The following is a 22,539-nucleotide window of genomic DNA, read 5'->3' on the forward strand; positions in this document are numbered from 1 at the left end:
CACATAATACTTAGATGCACACATAGATTTTTAAATGGTTAAGTGGACTAATCACAATCACATTTTAAGAGCAAGTTTAATGTCTTCTGAAACTGTTTTGATGGAAATTTATTTAACAATAATTAAAGATTTAGTATAGTTTAAGTGAATTGACAGGTATCTTATTTTTGCAATGCATGATTGCAAGGAATGACAAACTTGTGTCTGTATTCATGTTGTACAGGAAATTATATTTTTTTAAATGAACATGCTATTGCCTAATCACATATTTAACATTACAAATGTGTGGTTATATGGACATATGTCAATAAAATCAGAGAACTAGTGTCATACAAATCTGCTTCATATAAATGTATTTAGACTGTATATAAAGAGGCCACTTGAGAACTTAAACTTGTGATTTTAAACATTCTCTGAATTCTCTGAAATTTCTCTGAACAAAATACAGTGAGACTCAATCCAGAGTTTTTTTTACACTGCTTTAATTCTTTGAAGTTCTGACAGAATTAAATGTTGCTGGCACAAATTACAGTACAGTCATGCCAAATCTGAACAAGAGAGGAATTTCAGGAGCTGCACAATTCTAATATAATTAAACAAATTAACATGTTTTACAACATAATCAATATATACACAAACAGTTGATTTTTTTTTTTTTTTTTTTTACTATATACAGAATTATACTTAATTTCTTTGTGTTAATAACATTTACATCTAATTTCTGTAATAAGTTTAATTTTATATTAACAAGATTAAAGATTTTAAGGTCTTGTCTGTCTTTGGTAAGAAACATTATGAGATAGCCATTAAGGAGAAATATGAAAGGAATTAATTATGAAGTCACAAATTCTCAAAAAAGACCTAAATCATAGACCTAAATACAAAAGTCAAAAAGTACTCAAATATTAGACAAAAAAAAAAAAAAAAAAAAGACTTACAAAAGGTAAGTGTAATTTCCACTGGAATCTGTTGTTTTTGTCAGAGTGTAAAAAAGCTATCATGCTACTGGCTTGTGCTGAGCTTCATGATTAAATGATTAGCTTCCTTCTTCAGCGTTACAAACCATTAATGTACAGGACTGTCTGCTTAACACTTGGTTTAACATCGCACATCTTCAAATGATGCGTAAGACATCCGCTATGACACAGCTGAGACTACATACTAGAATCAGGTGTTACATATAAACATTATAGTATATATATATATATATATATATATATATATATATATATATATATATATATATATATATATGTAAAACCAAGAACAATTATTTAAATAAAGCTGGAGCATGTAGTATTTTCAGTTGGTCCATTGTATTGAATCTGTTTGGTTGATAATTATTCATAATTTTATTATCAGTTAAAGTACCCAAATCGACGTACAGCAGCATATCACAGAAAATTAGTTTTTGATCTTTGATGTTGAACCTCAACAACACAAACAAAGATGGACTAAACTTAGTGTTTTCGATTCAAGTTTGTTGAACTTGCCCAAAATGCAAATCTATGACCAAACTGCTATGGTTAAGAGGGCTTGCAATTCAGGGGCAACTGCTTAAAACAGATTTATTGAAATCCGGTCCTGCAGGGCAACCATTAACGCAGAGTTTTGCTCCAACCCTAATCATCAAACACACCTGAACAAGCTGATCAAAATCTTTAGCATTACTTGAAAATTACAGCAGGTGTGTAAGAGCAGGGCTGGAACTGAACTCTGCAGGAAGGCAGCCCTCAAGGCCAGGAACTGAAAAGCTGGTTCTCGGACAGGTGAGTGTATGAAACCTTGCGGCCCTGTGCGGACAGAGAGGTGTCAGTACAGTGTGGCCTGCGCCTGCTCACCGAGGAACTCTTCCAGAACTTTAATGATTCCGCAGGCCTCGGGAAGGCTGCTGTGCTCAGCACGTGCATTCTGCAGCAGAACGTCTCCATTTCCGCAGCTCTGCAGGAACAGACAGCAGCGGAACAGAGCATAGTGGCTCATCTCTGCCTGACGAATGAAGCGTTTCAGGTTGTTCATGTCCTGAATGGCCTGCATGGAGAGAGAGAGTGCATGTTGAAGACTACTGAAATGATGCCACTGAGTTCAGGTTGCAGTTAGGTGCAACAGGTCAGTTCACATTATTTGCCATTTCTGAATGTGATCAATCTTAAGAGGGTTTCCACATCTTTTGCGATTATATGAATTTTTAAAAATTATTTTATAGAGGTTGTAGTCACAAAGCGCAATTTCTATCCAATGAAATTATTTCAGAGCTGAGCATACTATAACTACAAATATGTAAATTTACTTTAGAAAGTTCCAAGACTTTTCCAGGCCTGGAAATAATTTTTTTAAATTGTCCTAATTTATCCAGGCTTTCCATGTCTATGGGAAGTTTGGGAACCCTGAATTACACCAGGCGGGGTACTATAAAGATAAGATATATGATTTGCTCCAAAAAATCATTCTGGCTTGGCAGATCTGGTGGTGTCAACTGTTGTGCTTCTTTGCTTTAAATTAATTTCCTGATGGATAATTTCACATATTAGTTATAATGTTAGCAGTTTTACAACTTGATTTAGACCATAATAATTAAACATAATATTATTTTTTTTTAAATAATAAAATGTAGAAATTCTTTGACATTTTTAAATATATATTAACTACAGTGAAACCAGTGTGATACATGTGAAGACATGTTTGTTATGTTTGTTCCATCTGTCATGTCTGTTTTGTACAGGAATGTGAGTGTCTGTGTGTATATGTTTGTAAACAAGAAGCAGTGAGAGACAAAAAAAGTGTGTGAGAGAGTATGGGAAAGAGAATTCATAGATATACAAAAAAAAATCTACATAATATCATGTGTAAAGCCACAATTGATGCCCGGTTCAAAATTGACCACAATTGTCCTTACTCAAAATTGAGTAAGGACAGGACAGCAAAATATGTACATTATTCCAAACTTTTTGTTTGGAATAATGCACATATTTTGCTGTTTCAGAAGGAAATTGGTACTTGAATTCACCAAAGTGGCATTCAACTGATCACAAAGTATAGTTAGGACATTACTGATGTAAAAAAAAGCACCATCACTATTTGAAAAAAGTCATTTTCGATCAAATCTAGACCAGCCCCATTTCCAGCAGCCATCACTCCAACACCTTATCCTTGAGTAATCATGCTAAATTGCTAATTTGGTACTAGAAAATCACTTGCCATTATATAAAGCACAGTTGAAAGCTATTTGGTTCGTTAAATTAAGCTTAACATTGTCTTTGTGTTTGCAACTGTATGCAATAGACTGGCAGGTCTTAAGGTCATTATTAAGACCAAAATGGCAAAAAAGAAACAGTTTTCTCTAGAAACTCATCAGTCAATTATTGTTTTGAGGAATAAAGGCTATACAATGCTTGAAATTGTCAAAAAAAACAGAACATTTCATACAAAGGTGTACACTACAGTCTTCAAAGACAAAGGACAACTGGCTCTAACAAGGATAGAAAGAGATGTGGAAGGCCAGATGTACAACTAAACAAGAGGATAAGTACATCAGAGTGTCCAGTTTGAGAAATAGATGCCTCACATGTCCTCAGCTGACAGCTTCATTGAATTCTACCCGCACAACACCAGTTTAATGTACAACAGTAAAGAGAAGACTCAGGGGTGCAGGCCTTATGGGAAGAATTGCAAAGAAAAAGATACTTTTGAAACAGAAAAACAAAAAGAAAAGGTTAGAGTGGGCAAAGAAACACAGACATTGGACTACAGATAACTGGAAAAGAGTGTTATGGATCTTAATCCCATTGAGCTTTTGTGGGATCAGCTAGACTGTAAGGTGCATGAGAAGTGCCCAACAAGACAGCCACATCTATGGCAAGTGCTACAGGAAGCGTGGGGTGAAATGTCAGCCGAGTATCTGGACAAACTGACAGCTAGAATGCCAAGGATCTGCAAAGCTGTCATTGCTGCACGTGGGGGATTTTGTGATGAGAACTTTTTGAAGTAGTTTAAGAAGTTCTGAACATTTTTTCAAATTGTAATAGTAGTTTTTCACGTTATTAATGTCCTGACTATACATTGTGATCAGCTGAATGCCACTTTGGTGAATAAAAGTACCAATTTCTTTCCATAAGAGCAAATCTGTACATTATTCCAAACCTTTGGCAGCCAGATATATCTATCTATAGATAGCTAGATAGATATTATGTTTGGTAAAAAAGAAAAAAAAGAAAAAAGATGCACAACAAAGCTTTACAGTATTAATGAAAACATTAAATGAAAAAAATCTGATTACCTGAGGCGAAAGGCTGCCATGGCTCAATCACAACATGCTGATATTCAGTACACTTGCTTTTGTGATATTGCTTACAGATAATAATACTAATAATATTATATTATTGTTATTATGAGTATTATTGTGACTGCTTTGAATATTACACTTTTATACAGTAGTGATATTTGTCTGTCGTAATGTCTTCAATTTCACAAATCCAGTTGAACAGAGCTCACATTTCAGCAGGACTTTTATTTTGAAAGATCTTTGAAGTTCTTCCTGTTTGCGAAGAGTTCGTTATATCAAGCTTCCTGCGACTCACGACCTGAAATCTCTGAGCTGCAACTGAGAAAGAGTTCATTTGAGAGTTCACAGCCGTTTATACAGTACACTCAACACTGATCTGTGGCTCTGCAGATGGATACTATTGGACACACTGCATGAAAATCAAGCATTAGTAGTGTGTGTTACGTTTGTGTGTGTGTTCGTGTGCATGCCTGTGTGTGAAGTAGATGACAGGGCAGAGAGGCGTCTCTTATTCATACTGTGGCGAGCAGTGCTTGTGACTATATTATTTCATTAAATGACATCCTTCTGCTGTTTAATGATCACACTTGTCCATATAGAGGCTTTTTTATTATTATTTTCAAATGGTCTTTGATTTCATCTCAAAACTCTCACATTACATTACATTTTGCTATTGGCAGCATACTTTAATATGGTACCGAAATTAACAACAAGATGATATCGTACCATTTTACATTTTTTGGTATCGTGATATTTCGTTGGTACCGGTATACCGTGCAACCCTATCCCGTACTAAAAAGTTGTGGTTTTTAAAAAGTGTTATCTACCTCTCCTGGGTCAAAATGACCCAAATGCAATAGCAGGGTTAAACAGATTGCAGAGGGTTACCAGTGACAAAATACAAGTGCTAAATGTCAGATCTGGGAACCAACTGCAGAGAATGGGATACCATTCAATTGTATCATGTATTATATGGATATCAAAAACCCACTCACCTTCAGTTTAAAGTTCTCCAGGATCTGACGGAGGAGGAAAGGGTTAAAGCGCTCAGCAGCATTGAGGAAGGCCTGGATCCAGTCATCACAGAACCGGTTACTGACTGTAGAAGTCAAAATACCACTTCAACACAACATTATCAAAATAATATATTAATAAAGGAAGAAGGACTGTGGATTTAGTGGGTGAGGTAATGATCCTGACCTGCATTGGTAAGTGTGGGTGGACTGGTGGAGCAGTTGATGATCAGATTAGTGTGCGAGTCCTCTGAGATGGCCATACACAGAGATGCTGTGGCAGTGTCTTCCTGGACTAGACCCTGGAGGCCTGCTGCTTTGATAAATCTAAAAGAGACAACGGCCATCATAATTGCAATGGATGTCAGTGTTTATACTGGATTATGAGGAGAAAATCCTGTTTGCTTACCTAGCTACATCTGCTTTTGTCTTCTCATCTGCCCCTGTGACTTCTACAATTTTGTGACTCAAAGCCTGCAGCAGAGAACTCAGTAATCCATACTTAGGCTAGACTAATTTAGCATGCTTACAAAACTGGCTGGCCATCCACAGTTAAAGGGATAATTCACCCAAAAATGAAAATACTGTCATCATTCACTCACTTTCATGTGGTTCCAAATCCGTATAGCTTTCTTCCATGAAACACAAAAGGAGATGTTAGGCAGAATGACGTCCATAGTCACCATTCACTTTCATTGCAACATTTATTCCATATGATTAAAGTGAATAGTGACTTAGGCAGTCATTCTGCCTACCATCTCTTTTTGAGTTCTGCTCATTTGGGTTTGGAACAACATTAGCCTGAGTAAATGACATAATATTCATTTTTGAGTGAACTATCCATTTAAATGCATTAGAATGTGATTATGAAAAACCTCTGGGGAGAAGGTTCACTAACCTTGTACTCCATTGACCACACAGCATAATTTGCATCGGTAACACTTTACACTTAACAACATTAGTTGAACTAACAATGAACAACTTTTACATCATTAATTAATCTTTGTCAATGTTGATTTCAAAATATACTAATACATTTTTTAAATCAAAATTATATGTTAACATTAGTTAATGCATAATGACTAACATGAACTAACAATGAACAATTGTACAGTATTTTTAACTAACTAGCTAACATTGTTAGTTCATGATAGCTAATGCATTAACTAATGTTAACAAATGGAACCTTATTGTAAAGTGTTACCTTTGAGTCTCTATTCTCTTTTTTTTTAGATGTGACTTTATAGAATTCATATGGTATAGACAACAGTGGTTTCTTACAGCATGTAGAAGGTACCCAACTTTCGCCTGCAACAGCTGAACCACTCTGTGAATATGCATAACTGATTCTTCATACCAGCGCTTCAGGTAGGGCCTGACATCCATCTCCAAATTCTGCATCTGTAAACAGGGGTTATCAAATAGTGTCAGCTCATAGAAATCCAATATTCAGAGGCAGTGTGCTAGTAAATATTGACTGAGATACGTAACTGGATTTAAGTCACAGTGTGTTATTTGTATGTACATTGTCTCAAACATTTTCTCACCTCTTGGTTCAAACTACCCTGCAGACCCTGGACATACTTGTCCAGCTCAATTCTGAATGTTTGTAGGGTTAAGGAAAAACAAATATATATTTTTTTAATTATTATTATAAATCTTAATAATAATGCAGTGGTAAAGCTAGTCTAACCTGTTTAAAGACCATGGCAAAACTATAAAACTCTTGTTTCTTGTATTACTCTTGTAGAGTCGTATTTCAGTATCACTTTATTCCTTAATGTTGTAGTTGTTGCAGATATGCTGACTTGTTTGAATGCATTTGTACAATTTCCAACAGTTTAATGGCCAGCCATTTCTGATTTAAGGATATAGATTCAGGCCCTTTTCTGATTCTCCAAGAAGACACACCACCCAGCCGTTCCCATCAGTCTCAGGCTGTTCAGGAGAGTTCTCCTGTTCCAGCAGACAGCAGTAACAGCCCACCGCTTGCTCAGGAATGCTTGAACACACAAAAACAGTGAATTGACCATAAAAGTGACTAAAAACAATGATAATATTGATGATATTATCTAGGGAAATCTTTGGCCGATACTGATTTTAACAAAAACCTATAGGCCGATTCCGATATTTTGCCACTTATATTATTTTGTCATCAGATCAATGTTTTAATTAGAACTGCTTAAAATTTATAAAGAGGTACAAAATATTTTTATAACAATAAATAATTTCCAATACATATAGTTTCCGATATCTCAGAACTCAAAGTCTGCTGCTTTCAAAGCGTTTTGGATGGTTTCCCTCATGATGTAGCCTATTAAGTATAGGTAAGATCTAACGGTCACATCCGTTTATGCTGTTTGTTCCACATTAATGTGAGAATGAGAAAGAATAAAAATTACATGTTGTTAGGAGTGCCCACCCTTCTACACATTGTGACTTTAATTATTTCTGAATTGTGCATTTGAATTCACAGAGTTTTTACAAAGTGGGTTACAAATTAATTATAAATAAACCACCAGGTTTTTATATCTGTGTTTTAATTATAGGCGTAATTTCAGGTAGGAATGATAGGGACATTTCAACTTTCAGAAAATTGGAAATGTCCCAACCAACATTTGGACAATTTTACCACACAGAAAATTCTTTAAATTTATACTGTTCTTATTTTTATTTTAACAACTATTAAATGACCCTAGTATAATTATTAATGTGCCCATTATTGTCCTACCTCTTCAAAAAGCAGCATAAATGGTGTTGTCACGTGACACCTGTTCCTTTTCTCAGTGCTGTTCAGGATGCACCAATCAAAGTAATTTGTAAGATTTTTAAAAATCATTTTCTTGAGATTATGACGCCGGATTTCCATTGGTATTTTATGTCCAATCCTTGAAATTAGTAGATTTAAACAAGCAGACTTTTCATGTACAAAATGTTTCCTGTCAAAAAGTCACAAATGTCATTGAGTTTTAATTGCAGCCCATTGGACGATTCTGCTTTTTGGCCCGGCAAGCACCCTCTTGAGGAAGACACCTTAAAAATTTAACAATTGTGTCAGGTGAGGATTTTATGATATTAATGATGGGGTGCAGGATTTTAAGATCCTGGTATAACTTAGGGATGCACCGATCCGATACTGACGTTTTTAGATGGATCGGTTAAGCTGCGTTCACACTGCCAGCTACTTTGTTGCTGCATGTCGCCAGTGGCTGGCGGTTAGGTTGCTAGTGGTGGGTATGGAGAGTCTAAACAGCACTGTTTCTTTACAATTAATATTATTATTAAAATATTACTAAGGTTATTAATATGGTACATTTATTCACTATATCTGATCATTTATATGGTTTTGTTTGCTGTCATACATGTAACACATTTTCAAAACAAATTATTTAATAGTTAATTTTACAGGCTATTTGATGATTTAAACCTACTTGGAATCCCCGTGATCTCAGATACACCTTTCCACGCATCATTTTTCTTAAATATGTCCCTGTACCTGGGCAGAGACATATCATATAACACTGGTAAATTTCTAACAGCAAGAATTAGCATTTTCTCCATCTTTCCGTCATTGCAGGAGCTGAGAGAGAGAAGGATCACGTGAGCTCTATCATCTTCTCTCGTATTGGCTGTCGCTCCCGAAAGTTTCTCTTCATTTGCATAAAGTTAAACATTTCTCAACTTTGTCGCGTCGCTGGACAAGCCCACATCCGGTCGCCAACGGTCGCCGTCGCTCGTGTCGCCGGAAGTCGCCGGCTCTCATTGAAAATGAATGAGAGGTCATTTTGTCACTGCGTGTCGCTGGCAGTGTGAACGCAGCTTTATCGGTCCGAGGAGCCCGATCCAAATCCAATACTGTGTGTTAGTCATGTTCGTTCCTGTCAAGCTCCAAAAATTACATAAAAGAACCATAAAAACACCACTGAAGTAGTTCATATGACTCGTGCATTTTATTCAAAGCCACTTGAATCTTGTGAATCACAAAAGGCTGTGTTTAGTAAGTAAATATATAATATGCACGTGCAGCACGTCAGCGAATGGCGCTGCTCTGTTTACATACACAATCGCGCCTATTTTTAGCCTTCACGCGTTGCGCAACATTTGAGCGCTACTCACAAACAACACCTCAGATGTAGATGCTCAATAGTTCGTTCACTTATAATATGCATTTAGAACGGCGCTGGAGGTGCATTTTACCAGAATTTGAATAAGAAGCAAATTAAACTAATGTGAACTTGCCTACAAACAGACACATACAGGACTTCCGGGTGAGTTTAGAATGTCAAAATAAAAGCCTGAGGGTTTTAAAGTTAAAGGTGCACGATTGAGATATATTACAATTGTATTTAAAATTCTAAAAGTCAATAATAATAATAATGTATTATTTTTATTATTATTTGTTTAGAAATTATAATAATAATAATGTATTATTATCATTATTTGTTTAGAAATTATAACAATAATAATGTATTATTATCATTATTTGTTTACAACAAATAATGTCAAAAAAATTACTGTGAATGAAAAGTGAGCTGATATCTTCCAACGAAATTGAACAAAAAAGAGATCTGAATCCTTTAAAGTCCAGATACAAGTTGAATGTTTTTTGCCAAAAAAAATAAATAAATAAAAACTGCCTTCTTTTCTACTGAACACTTAGACTGGAATTACTGTTAATTTTGCTGCTACATTATCCAGTAGACTAGTTATCAATAAAGTTTTTCTTAAAAGTTTGTACATTTATATTGAAATAATGTGTAGTTAAAGGTTTGTGTTTCTTCACATAAAATTAGCATCACTCAGGTATAGATATTCTAAACTGATTATGAAAAAACAACACTGGAATCAGATCGGTATCGGCTGATACAGAGATTTCAGATATCGGAATCGGATCAGAAGAGAAAAATTGGAATCGGTGCATCCCTAGTTTAACTCCCAATAAATGTTTTATTTTGCAAATTGGAGAAGAGCATCGGGATTATAAAATAATTTCTTGTCAATAAAATAAGGCATTTGTGATAAAAAAAAAAGTCAATAATTGTTGGCTAACCCTTAAGCCTACTTTGTTCAGGAGGCCTACTTTTTCAAATAAAAATTTAAGAACATATAAATAAACAATATGAGAAAAGATTCTGTTGGAGTTAGGAGAGTTGGAAAGCAGAAAGTGGGGGAATGTCTGTTCCATTCTCCCCATAATTTGTTCATCTTGTGATGTCATTTTGCACATGTAAATTGTTAATTTAGCCCACTCTTTGTTAAGATTTCCATTTTTTTATGTTGGATAATACATTTTACACAATGTCACTTTATGTCCCTTTGATATTATTTTCTCTTGGTAAATCTTCTTGAAAAAAGATAACATTTGATTTTTACACATTAACCTTAGGTTTATCGCACTGCATATCGCTGCATATTTTCCAAGTTTATCGCATATCACATTTTTCCCTCCTAACCGTGCAGTGGTCAGCTCTTAATTTGTTTATTTCTTTAGAAATTAATAATATTTAATATGGTGGGGCAGAGAAATTCTGAAAGAAAGGAGACTTGTCATATAAGGTAAAATGTTACTTTGCCTGTATTACCAGACTGACTTTCTCGCATTTTCCTAATACCAACATTTTTAATATTCTTGCTTTATGTCCCTACCAACTTTCAAACCAAACCAACGCCCTTGGTTTTCATGCTTATTAGCGATATGCCGATGGTTTTAATTTGATCAATAATTGGCCGATAAATATCGATAATATCGGCAGCCAATACATCGGTGCATTCCTAATATTATCACAATAGTCTGTGATATTAAACTATGCCTAATTGGGAATACAATGAGAACACAACAAAGGTTTAGGTTTTGATCTTTAGTCCAAACCAGTGTCGGATTTGGGCTGAAGGATAATAAAATAAACAAAGAGTGATGCAAATGTATTTGAGTGTCACTACTCTGAAAAGGGTAAAGGGCTACCTTAGTTCCACAGTGGCAATGTTTCCCATACCACCAAGCAGAGCACCCTTGCTCAACCTGCGGGAGATGTAGCTTTGCAGTTGTAGCTCTGCCTCTGGTGGTAAACTGGTGTCCAATAGTGTGAGACTTTAAGAGTGGAAAATATATATGTTACAAAACAAATCAGTTATGATACTAACACGCAAGGATAAAGTGAGCAAGCAGACAGATAATAGTTAATGAAGCAATGAGCAGCAGCAGCACCTAACAGAGGTTTATATAAGACAGAGTTCAGCTCAGTGGAAATGGATGACACGAACAAGTCCACAGGATGAAAAGCCAAAGCTAGATATTTGATTGAAGCCATGATTTTTCCTCAGTGCGCAGAGCAAATCACAACACCGAATGTCACAGGACTGAGATGACTGAGAGATGAAGGACACTCTTTACCTAAAGTCATCCTGACTTGTAGTTGAGTCTGATCTCCTCTGGCTCCAGGCCACACTCTCTCCAGAAGCCTCAGATCTGGGTTGTTTAATAATGCGTTTAATATTTTAATGAGTGTTCATATAGCAAAAATCGTCTAATGGGGTTCTCACTGGCCTAGATGGTCATTTATGATGCTTTCCAAGTATGCTATGCATTATAAAGATTACACTGTGTTCATACACTCATGGATTTATCAGAGGGAAAAGAATATCAAATCAACACAGAATTGATTTATACCATAATAACAAAAACAAAGCTACTAATTCATCAAACTAATAGACTAGGATGGGCTTTTTGCAACTGCAAGATATTTGTTTTCTACGGAGCCCCTTAGAGGACAGGGAGGGAATTTATTTTCTAAAATAGTTTCCCCGCAATAGTTTGCACTGACAATAAGTTTTGGGAAACACTTTACAATAAGGTTCCATTTGTTAACATTAGTTAACAAAATTAGTTACATGAACTAACAATAAACAATTAATTAATCTGGGTTAATGTTAATTTCAACACACAGTAATCATTTTTAAAATCAAAAGCTGTATATGTTAACATTAGTTAATGCACTATGAACTAACATGACGTAACAAATAACAATTGTATTTGTATTAACTAACATTAACAAAGATTAATAAACGCTGTTAAAAATATATTGTTCATTGTTAGTTTATGATATCTAATGCATTAACTAAGAATGGAACCTTATTGTAAAGTGTTACTAAGTTTTTTGTTCCCTCACAATAGCTTTAACCATCCTTTATGAAAATTAATTTACCATGATTTTATAACAGTAACTATAGTTGAACTATGGAATTTGTAATAAAACCATAGAAACCACAAAATGTATCCTGGTTTTACCACAGGATCCATATTTCAACCATGATATAAACATTAAAACCACAGTAATAAAACAGGGAAAGTAAAACTATGGAAACAGAAAAGTTTTAAAAGTACAGTTTTACCATAGTAGCATGGTTAATTTGTGGTACAAATACCATGGTGTTTAAAACCTTAGTTTTTACAAAAAATTATAATTATATATATATATATATATAATCTAAATTAACCATGGTTTCACTATAGTAAAACTGCAGTAACCATGACTGTAATAACGTACGTAACCTCAGTTCCCTGAGATGAAGGGAACGAGACATTGCATGCTAACGCATATGGGAGTTGTCCTTCCACACAACCTAGTTGAAACCTTTCTACAATAACGGCAATATTCTAATATTGGTTATGGTGTTTGAGGCCCACCTTTTTAGATGTGAAGCTGTCTGCTATACAAGCAGGTGCAAAAACACCATTTCTCAGAATTTTCTGACTGAGTCTTGCAGTGCGGCCAGCGTTCACAATGTCTCGTTCCCTTCCTCTCAGGGAACAGAGGTTACACACGTAACCAAGACGTTCCCTTACAACTCAGTACACTTGACATTGTGTGCTAATGCATATGGGGAACAGAATCCCATCACGCTGCACTACACGACATAACCTTCCAGAGAGGAAACATGATACCGCAGTCCTGCGGGACAGCGACCGACATGAGTATGCTGCAAGTGAGTGACACTCATGTTGGGCTAGGAGGGGAGCACTCAGAATTAATATATGAACTATAGTCATATGGTATGAATTCACTTCACGAACTCAGTCAGGAAGGGAGTTTATTTATAATGAAAGTGCTTGTGACTTTATGGTAAATTACAACGGCCTGATGCAGGCGGTTGTGTAAAATGATGGGAAGCCCGTAATTAAGGGGAGGGGCATAAGTATATGTTTGGCAAATGAAATAGCAAGTACTCTAAACAGAGGACTTGTGAAGAGAGAGACGTTAAGTCTAGGTTGTAAAACCTTGCAAATGTGTTTTGAGAAGACTATCCTGCTGCAAAACATATGTCTTGTAAAGACACACTGTTCATCCATGCCCATGAGGTGGCCATGCCTCTAGCTGAGTGTGCTTTAACACCAATTGGGCAGATCTTACCTTGCGACTCGTAAGCCAGGGCAATTGCATCAACGTTCCAGTGAGAAAGTCTGTGCTTGGAGACGGACATTCCTTTCACGTGTCCTCCGTAGCACACAAAGAGCTGATCAGACAGTCTGAAATTGTGGGTGCGTTCAACGTATGCGTGTAACGCCTGCACAGAGCATAACAAATGCAAGGATTGTTCCTCACCCGGAATAAATGGAGGAGGGAAGAAAGCTTGAAGGTGAACCAAATGCGCTCTGAAGGGCGTGGTTAGAACCTTAGGCACATAGCCTTTTCTGGGTTTGACGGTGGCTTTTGAAAGACCAGGACCAACTCCAGACATGAATTGTCAATTGATAGTGCATGTAAGTCACCGACCCGTTTTACTGAGGCCAGAGCCAGCAGTAGTGCAGTCTTAATGGTTAGCATGCACAAATCAACAGAGCCCAGAGGCTCAAAGGGGGGCCCAGAGAGCACTTTTAGGACCAAAGTTAGGTCCCAAGTCGGGACTGTAGCCGAAGGAACTTTATGATTAAATCATGCTTGCCTATAGTGGCCACATAAACCCAGTTGGAATGCCAGTAAGAGCTCGCCACATGTCCGCGTAACGGGACAGAGGGCAATTTGGTATGTTCATAGTATGATATAATGCACCGCTCACCATTGGGAAACGGCTGCGCATAATGTGAGGCTTTGAAGTGGGAAAGCCCTTTATTGAAAAGTGTGAGCGTCTCGTGCATGTGCAACGAGCGCTGTAATCTTTTTTCAATCTTTGTAATTCATTACAAGATATAATGCGCCGCTCACCATTGGGAGGCGGTTGTGCAAAATATGTGGGCTTTGAAGTGGGAAAGACCTTTATTGAAAAAGCATGAGCGTCTCGTGCGCACGCTGTACTCTTTTTACAATCTTTAACCGTATTCTTCCCCATGATCCACATTGGAGAGGATGTAATCGCTGCGCGGGTGAGCTGAATAGCGTGCGTGCCAGGATTTTGACAGTTCGTTATGAACTTCAGGGAAGAACGGGGCAGATCTACGAGACGTGGTCGCTAGACAGCATCTGGACTGCAGAAACCATTCATCAAGGCAATACTGTGTAGGTTCTGGAGAATACCACTCGATATCGAGCTCTTCAATCACCCCTGAAAGGATGTGAAGCAACTCCTTGTCAGTGGCGTGTACATGCTCCTTGCCCTCGCTGGGGGGAGGGGTGGTAGCATCATCAAATGATCACTCACCTGATGCAGCGAGAGACATGACATTGTCATCATCCCCAGTGTCAGGACCGCCGAACGAGACGAGGCCGTGCGCTCATGCAGAGGGCCAGAGCTCGTCACGCACATAATGTATAGGCATAGACACATTGCATGGAGATTGAGGGGCTCGCGGGCATGTGCCGGCACAAGGTCCACCTCAAATTCATCCTGCTTAATTTTGTGGCCCCGCCATGCCTCCTCGTGTGATCCCTCGGGTGTCACAGAAGAGACAGGTGGGAGAGCGCATGAGGCTGAATCGTTCCTCAGAATGAGGGCAATTCACGTGCGCAGCGTCTTGAGACGCATGCCCTCACAGTGAGGGCAGTCTGTCTCCATGAGAGCTGACTCTGCATGGACGCGGTCCAGACAGAGAATGCAGCAATCATGCTGACCTGATGGTGGGATGTGCCTCTCGCACAAGGAACACCTATGGAATGACATCTTTAAAAAGACGCGAACATGTAAGCGACTCATTTAGAAATATATATATATATATATATATATATATATATATATATATATATATATATATATATATATATATACAGGTGCATCTCAATAAATTAGAATGTCGTGGAAAAGTTCATTTATTTCAGTAATTCAACTCAAATTGTGAAACTTGTGTATTAAATAAATTCAATGCACACAGACTGAAGTAGTTTAAGTCTTTGGTTCTTTTAATTGTGATGATTTTGGCTCACATTTAACAAAAACCCACCAATTCACTATCTCAACAAATTAGAATATGGTGACATGCCAATCAGCTAATCAACTCAAAACACCTGCAAAGGTTTCCTGAGCCTTCAAAATGGTCTCTCAGTTTGGTTCACTAGGCTACACAATCATGGGGAAGACTGCTGATCTGACAGTTGTCCAGAAGACAATCATCGACACCCTTCACAAGGAGGGTAAGCCACAAACATTCATTGCCAAAGAAGCTGGCTGTTCACAGAGTGCTGTATCCAAGCATGTTAACAAAAAGTTGAGTGGAAGGAAAAAGTGTGGAAGAAAAAGATGCACAACCAACCGAGAGAACCGCAGCCTTATGATTGTCAAGCAAAATCGATTCAAGAATTTGGGTGAACTTCACAAGGAATGGACTGAGGCTGGGGTCAAGGCATCAAGAGCCACCACACACAGACATGTCAAGGAATTTGGCTACAGTTGTCGTATTCCTCTTGTTAAGCCACTCCTGAACCACAGACAACGTCAGAGGCATCTTACCTGGGCTAAGGAGAAGAAGAACTGGACTGTTGCCCAGTGTTCCAAAGTCCTCTTTTCAGATGAGAGCAAGTTTTGTATTTCATTTGGAAACCAAGGTCCTAGAGTCTGGAGGAAGGGTGGAGAAGCTCATAGCCCAAGTTGCTTGAAGTCCAGTGTTAAGTTTCCACAGTCTGTGATGATTTGGGGTGCAATGTCATCTGCTGGTGTTGGTCCATTGTGTTTTTTGAAAACCAAAGTCACTGCACCCGTTTACCAAGAAATTTTGGAGCACTTCAGGCTTCCTTCTGCTGACCAGCTTTTTAAAGATGCTGATTTCATTTTCCAGCAGGATTTGGCACCTGCCCACACTGCCAAAAGCACCAAAAGTTGGTTAAATGACCATGGTGTTGGTGTGCTTGACTGGCCAGCAAACTCACCAGACCTGAACCCCATAGAGAATCTATGGGGTATTGTCAAGAGGAAAATGAGAAACAAGAGACCAAAAAATGCAGATGAGCTGAAGGCCACTGTCAAAGAAACCTGGGCTTCCTTACCACCTCAGCAGTGCCACAAACTGATCACCTCCATGCCACGCTGAATTGAGGCAGTAATTAAAGCAAAATGAGCCCCTACCAAGTATTGAGTACATATACAGTAAATTAACATACTTTCCAGAAGGCCAACAATTCACTAAAAATGTTTTTTTAATTGGTCTTATGATGTATTCTAATTTTTTGAGATAGTGAATTGGTGGGTTTTTGTTAAATGTGAGCCAAAATCATCACAATTAAAAGAACCAAAGACTTAAACTACTTCAGTCTGTGTGCATTGAATTTATTTAATACACGAGTTTCACAATTTGAGTTGAATTACTGAAATAAATGAACTTTTCCACGACATTCTAATTTATTGAGATGCACCTGTATATATACATACACACACACACATATATATACATATACACACACAGTTGAAGTCAGAAGTTTACATACACTTAGGTTGAAGTCATTAAAACTCATTTTTTAACCACTCCACAGATTTAAAGGAGCAATATGTAATATATTTAATGAACTAAAGCACAAAATTATCACAATATGTTATCAGAGATTTAGGAAACATGCTAAGTTGAAATACTGGCTTCTCTGATAACAATGCTACAGCCAGTATATTCTACTTTGAAATGTCCGTTCCGGGCCGGAATTTTTGTTTGTGTTTTGGCCTGTGTGATCCCGCCCATTGCCCATTTTCCAATAGTATTTTGACACCCCGGGTTGCCAAATTTGAAACAAATTGGCAAACAAACACAGCACACTGCAGCCATGGAAGCCAGCAATACATCTAGCTAACATTGACAAAGTTATAAAAAATCCACATGAGCTGGTTTATAATTTGCAAACAATAAAAACATTGCAAACGTATAGCTGATCAACTTACAGTGTAAGGCTTGTCGCTTGCCATTGTCAGTTTGCTCGTTCCTGTTGGGTGTCCTCAACCTGGCAACCCGTATGAGCTTCGAGTTTGGGGAGAAGGGGGCAGGGGAGACAACTCTCTCCAATATATTGAATTTGAACTGCAGTACCCATTTGAAATGCTTGATGTCAATGTTAAATATTGCTCCTTTAATATTAGCAAACTATAGTTTTGGCAAGTTGTTTAGGACATCTACTTTGTGCATGACATGAATAATTTTTCCAACAATTGTTTACAGACAGATTGTTTCACTTTTAATTGACTATCACAATTCCAGTGGGTCAGAAGTTTACATACACTAAGTTAACTGTGCCTTTAAGCAGCTTGGAAAATTCCAGAAAATGATGTCAGGTGATGTCCTTTAGACAATTAGCCAATTATCTTCTGATAGGAGGTGTACTTTCAAACTCAGTGCCTCTTTGTTTGACATCATGGGAAAATCAAAAGAAATCAGCCAAGACCTCAGAAAAAAAATTGTGGACCTCCACAAGTCTGGTTCATCCTTGGGAGCAATTTCCAAATGCCTGAAGGTACCACGTTTATCTGTACAAACAATAGTATGCAAGTATAAACACCATGGGACCATGCAGCCATCATACCGCTCAGGAAGAAGATGCATTCTGTCTCTTAGAGATGAATGTAGTTTGGTGCAAAAAGTACAAATCATTCCAGAACAAAAGAAAAGGACCTTGTGAAGATGCTGGAGGAAATAGGTAGACAAGTATCTATATCCAGAGTAAAACGAGTCCTATATATTGACATAACCCGAAAGGCTGCTCAGCAAGGAAGAAGCCACTGCTCCAAAACTGCCATAAAAAAGCCAGACTACAGTTTGCAAGTGCACATGGAGACAAAGATCTTACTTTTTGGAGAAATGTCCTCTGTTCTAATGAAACTATAATTAAACTGTCTGGCCATATTGACCACTGTTATGTTTGGAGGAAAAAATGGTGAGGCCTGCAAGCCGAAGAACACCATCCCAACCGTGAAGCATGGGGGTGAGAGCATCATGTTGTGGGGGTGCTTTGCTGTGGGAGGGACTGGTGCACTTCAAAAAATAGATGGCATCATGAGGAGGGAAAATTGTGGATATACTGAAGCAACATCTCAAAACATCAGCCCGGAAGTTAAAGCTCAGTCGCAAATGGGTCTTCCAAATGGACAATGACCCCAAGCATACCTCCAAAGTTGTGGCAAAATGGTTTAAGGACAACAAAGTCAAGGTATTGGAGTGGCCATCACAAAGCCCTGACCTCAGTCCGATAGAAAATTTGTGGGCAGCACTGAAAAAGCATATGCGAGCAAGGAGACCTATAAACCTGAATCAGTTACACCAGTTCTGTCTGGAGGAATGGGCTAAAATTCCAGCAACTTATTGTGAGAAGCTTGCGAAAGGCTACCCAAAAGGTTTGACCCAAGTTAAACAATTTAAAGGCAATGCTACAAAATATTAACAAAGTGTATGTAAACTTCTTACCCTCTGGGAATGTGATGAAAGAAATAAAAGCTGAAATAAATCAAATCAAATCACTTTTATTGTCACACAACCATATACACAAGTGCAATAGTGTGTGAAAGTCTTGGGTGCAGTTCCGATCAACATAGCAGTCGTGACAGTGATGAGACATATACCAATCTACAATAAACATCAGATGTACACAACACAATTTAAAATCTAATATACACATAATTACACACAACACAGTATACAAATAATAACATATAATGTACAGTATACAATACACACAATATAGAATACACAATATACAATAAAAAAAACAAGTATATATAAAAAATACAGTAGGTTGTATTGAACAGTATTGACATTCAGGCTGTCAGCTGATAGTAAGTTGCCAGTGTTTTGTTAAGAGAGAATATAATTTATGAAAGTCCGGTGTGAGATAATAAGATTAATTAAGTGCAGTGCTGATGTATTTTGATCGTGAGAGATCAAGAGTTCAAAAGTCTGATTGCTTGGGGGAAGAAGCTGTCATGTAGTCGGCTGGTGCGGGTCCTGATGCTGCGATACCGCCTCACCCAAATCATTCTCTCTACTATTATTCTGACATTTCACATTCTTAAAATAAAGAAGTGATCCTAACTGACCTAAGGCAGGGAATGTTTTCTACGATTAAATGTCAGGAATTGTGAAAAACTGTGTTTAAATGTATTTGGCAAAGGTGTATGTAAACTTCTGACTTCAACTGTATAGTTGAACTATGGAAATTCGTAGTAAAACCATAGAAACCACAAAATTTACCATGGTTTTACCACAGGAACCATATTTTACTGTAATATGTGTGTGTGTGTGTGTGGTAACATGATTTTAAAAACTAAATAATAATAATAACTATGGTGTTACTATAGTAAAACTACACTAACCTTGTTTTCGGCTAAATAATTATTATTTTTATTACCATAGTTTTGGTTATTATTATTATGGATTCATACGAATATCATGGTTAAAATATGGTTACTGTAGAAAACCCATGCTACATTTTGTGGGTATAGATTTACTAGAAATGCCATAGGTAAACTATTACAGAAATATAGTATAAAAAATAAATTTCCTTGCCGTCCTCTAAAGGGCACCGTAGTTTTCCTGTCATACAGCCAGGCACTGAACAGTAAACTGGATCGTGAATTTTCACTAAAATACTTACAAAATTGCAAGAGGTTAGCAATGCCCGAAAATGCATGTATAGAATTCACATATTCTTTAGTCTGAGGCACAAAATGTCCCCAAAATAACAACCAGCGTTCTGCAAAGCTCCCAACACCTTGCAAGCCTTCTTAGCATAGCGTTAGCATGCTATATCTCTTAATGATACTATATACAAGTGAAAACCACCATACCTTGTGCTCTGGTAGTAATATATGGCATAGTAGCTGTTAATTGGTTGTATTTTCTGGCTGTATCCAGCGATTTCTTCGCTGTCAAAGTCTGCATCCCTTTCATCCACGTCCATGGACTCCTGAAAGGAAGAGGTCTGGGATGTAAACATCGCTCTTCAAAGCCAACAGAAGACTAATGACGCTGATGTCAGCTCCGGATTATGTGCTTATACGATAACTAATCAATTTCAGTTATTGTAAAGATGTCGACCCACTGCTGTTGTGGGCCTATTTTGCTATAAAATCCATGGAAATGTTAGGTGACAGTTGATATGGGTCATGCAGTGTGACGATGACACTACGCATGCGCTGTAGACATTCACGTAAGCGCGCGTAATAGTCAGCAAGGGTAGATGCTGCAGCTTCACGCCTGAAACATATTGTTTATATCTACATATCTGTCACTCATGCCATCAAACGTGGAAATAAAGGCTGTTTTGCGTAACATGCGTTACCTGACGCAGCGCGCAAAGGAGCTGAGCGGAACAGAAGGGACTGTAATCCGCCAGCAAGACACGTTTTTCAATGTCTCTGCAGGACGCCTGAAACTCAGGGACTTACAGGATGGGACAGGTCAGTTAATATTCTATGAGAGGCCGGACACAGAGGGACCCAAGCTGTCAAACTACTCTATAACCCCTACCAACGATCCGCAGGGGCTTGTCAAGGTCCTGACTGATGCTTTGGGGCAAGTTGGGCAAGTCAAGAAGGAGAGGAGGCTGTACATGGTGGGACAAACCAGGGTGCATGTTGATTCTGTGGAGGGCCTGGGGGATTTCATGGAGCTCGAAGTGGTGATGCAAGAACATCAGAGCAGAGAGGAAGGGGTGGCCATCGCTAATCAGTTGATGCTGGACCTGGGAGTGAAGGAGGAAGATCTGTTGGAGGGTGCCTATATGGATCTCTTACTGAAGACCCAGCAGAATGGACATGCACTGTAGAATCTCACCACCACCAGATGTGCTGTACATCAGCACTTAGAGACAACTGTCAAAGATAGATAGTTCAGCTCACTATTTGTCCCCAACAGTGTTTTAGAGCATTCTCTGACCAAAAGAAAAAAAAACCCTTGAAATGTTTCTGTAACTTTCTTACTTTAAACACAGCTGTTCCTTTTCTATTGCTTTGCTATACAGTGTGTTGATATCATTGCACATCATCTGATATGATCAACAGAATAAACAATGCAAATGACATTCTGTTTGGTCTGTCTTTACTGATTATGTATGCTTACATATTTATTTTGGTGATAACCTATGTGTTTGGAAGTTTTGGTTGTTGTTTTAAATGAGTTAAATATAAGGTGTTTTAATCTCTCACAATTAAAAGAAATGAGACCATAACCTCCATAATCAATAATTTTGATGGATTCGCTTTTTATTGTGAACATCAAATAACAAATGTTAAATAGTTGGATTATGTAGATGAGAAATAAAAAGAATAGTTCACATTTACTCACCCTCATGCCATCCCAGATGTGTATGACAATATTTATTTTGCTGAACACAAAGATTTTTAGAAGAATATTTAAGCTCTGTTGGTCCATACAATGCAAGTGAATGGATACCACAATTTTTAAGCTCCATAATGCACATAAAGGCAGCATAAAAGTAATCCATAAAACTCCAGTGGTTAAATCTTTATTGTAAATAAAGTAAATTGTCTTCAGAAGTGATATGATAGGTGTGGGTGAGAAACCGATCAATATTTAACTCCATGCCCAGTAGGTGGCGATATGTATGCAGAATGCAAATTCGAGAACGTGAAAGTGGAGATTGATAGTAAAAAAGGACTTAAATATTGATCGGTTTCTCACCCACACCTATCATATCGCCTCTGAATATATGATTTAACCACTGGAGTCTTATGGACTACTTTTGTGCTGCCTTTATGTCCTTTTGGAGCTTCAAAATTTTAATGAGCTTAATGTTTTTTTTGTTTTTTTTTTCAGGGTTACTGTTATCAGCAACAATCAATGATAATAGTGGGCGAAAGGATAATTCTAAAAAAAAAATTACAGGAATG

The 22,539-nt window shown here is 37.5% G+C and overlaps 1 protein-coding gene across 2 annotated transcripts; it reads right to left on the minus strand.

The window, feature by feature from the left end:
• Positions 1-460: 460 nt before the first annotated feature.
• Positions 461-20,803, minus strand: LOC127451105 (protein Njmu-R1-like). 2 transcript variants are annotated; one of them, XM_051715536.1, is made up of 10 exons: positions 20,476-20,803; positions 11,687-11,761; positions 11,258-11,383; positions 7,167-7,297; positions 6,843-6,898; positions 6,577-6,696; positions 5,705-5,769; positions 5,483-5,622; positions 5,278-5,381; positions 461-2,031 (listed from the first exon to the last, which is right to left on the minus strand). In XM_051715536.1, the coding sequence occupies exons 1-10, from the start codon at positions 20,622-20,624 to the stop codon at positions 1,813-1,815; spliced, it is 1,185 nt and encodes a 394-aa protein (XP_051571496.1). In that variant the 5' UTR covers positions 20,625-20,803; the 3' UTR covers positions 461-1,812. The 2 variants fall into 2 exon arrangements, with proteins under 2 accessions (XP_051571496.1, XP_051571497.1); XM_051715537.1 differs by lacking the exon at positions 11,687-11,761 and having other exon boundaries at positions 20,476-20,801.
• Positions 20,804-22,539: the final 1,736 nt, after the last annotated feature.

This window comes from Myxocyprinus asiaticus, chromosome 14 (assembly GCF_019703515.2).
Source record: "Myxocyprinus asiaticus isolate MX2 ecotype Aquarium Trade chromosome 14, UBuf_Myxa_2, whole genome shotgun sequence".
NCBI classification, from domain to species: domain Eukaryota; kingdom Metazoa; phylum Chordata; class Actinopteri; order Cypriniformes; family Catostomidae; genus Myxocyprinus; species Myxocyprinus asiaticus.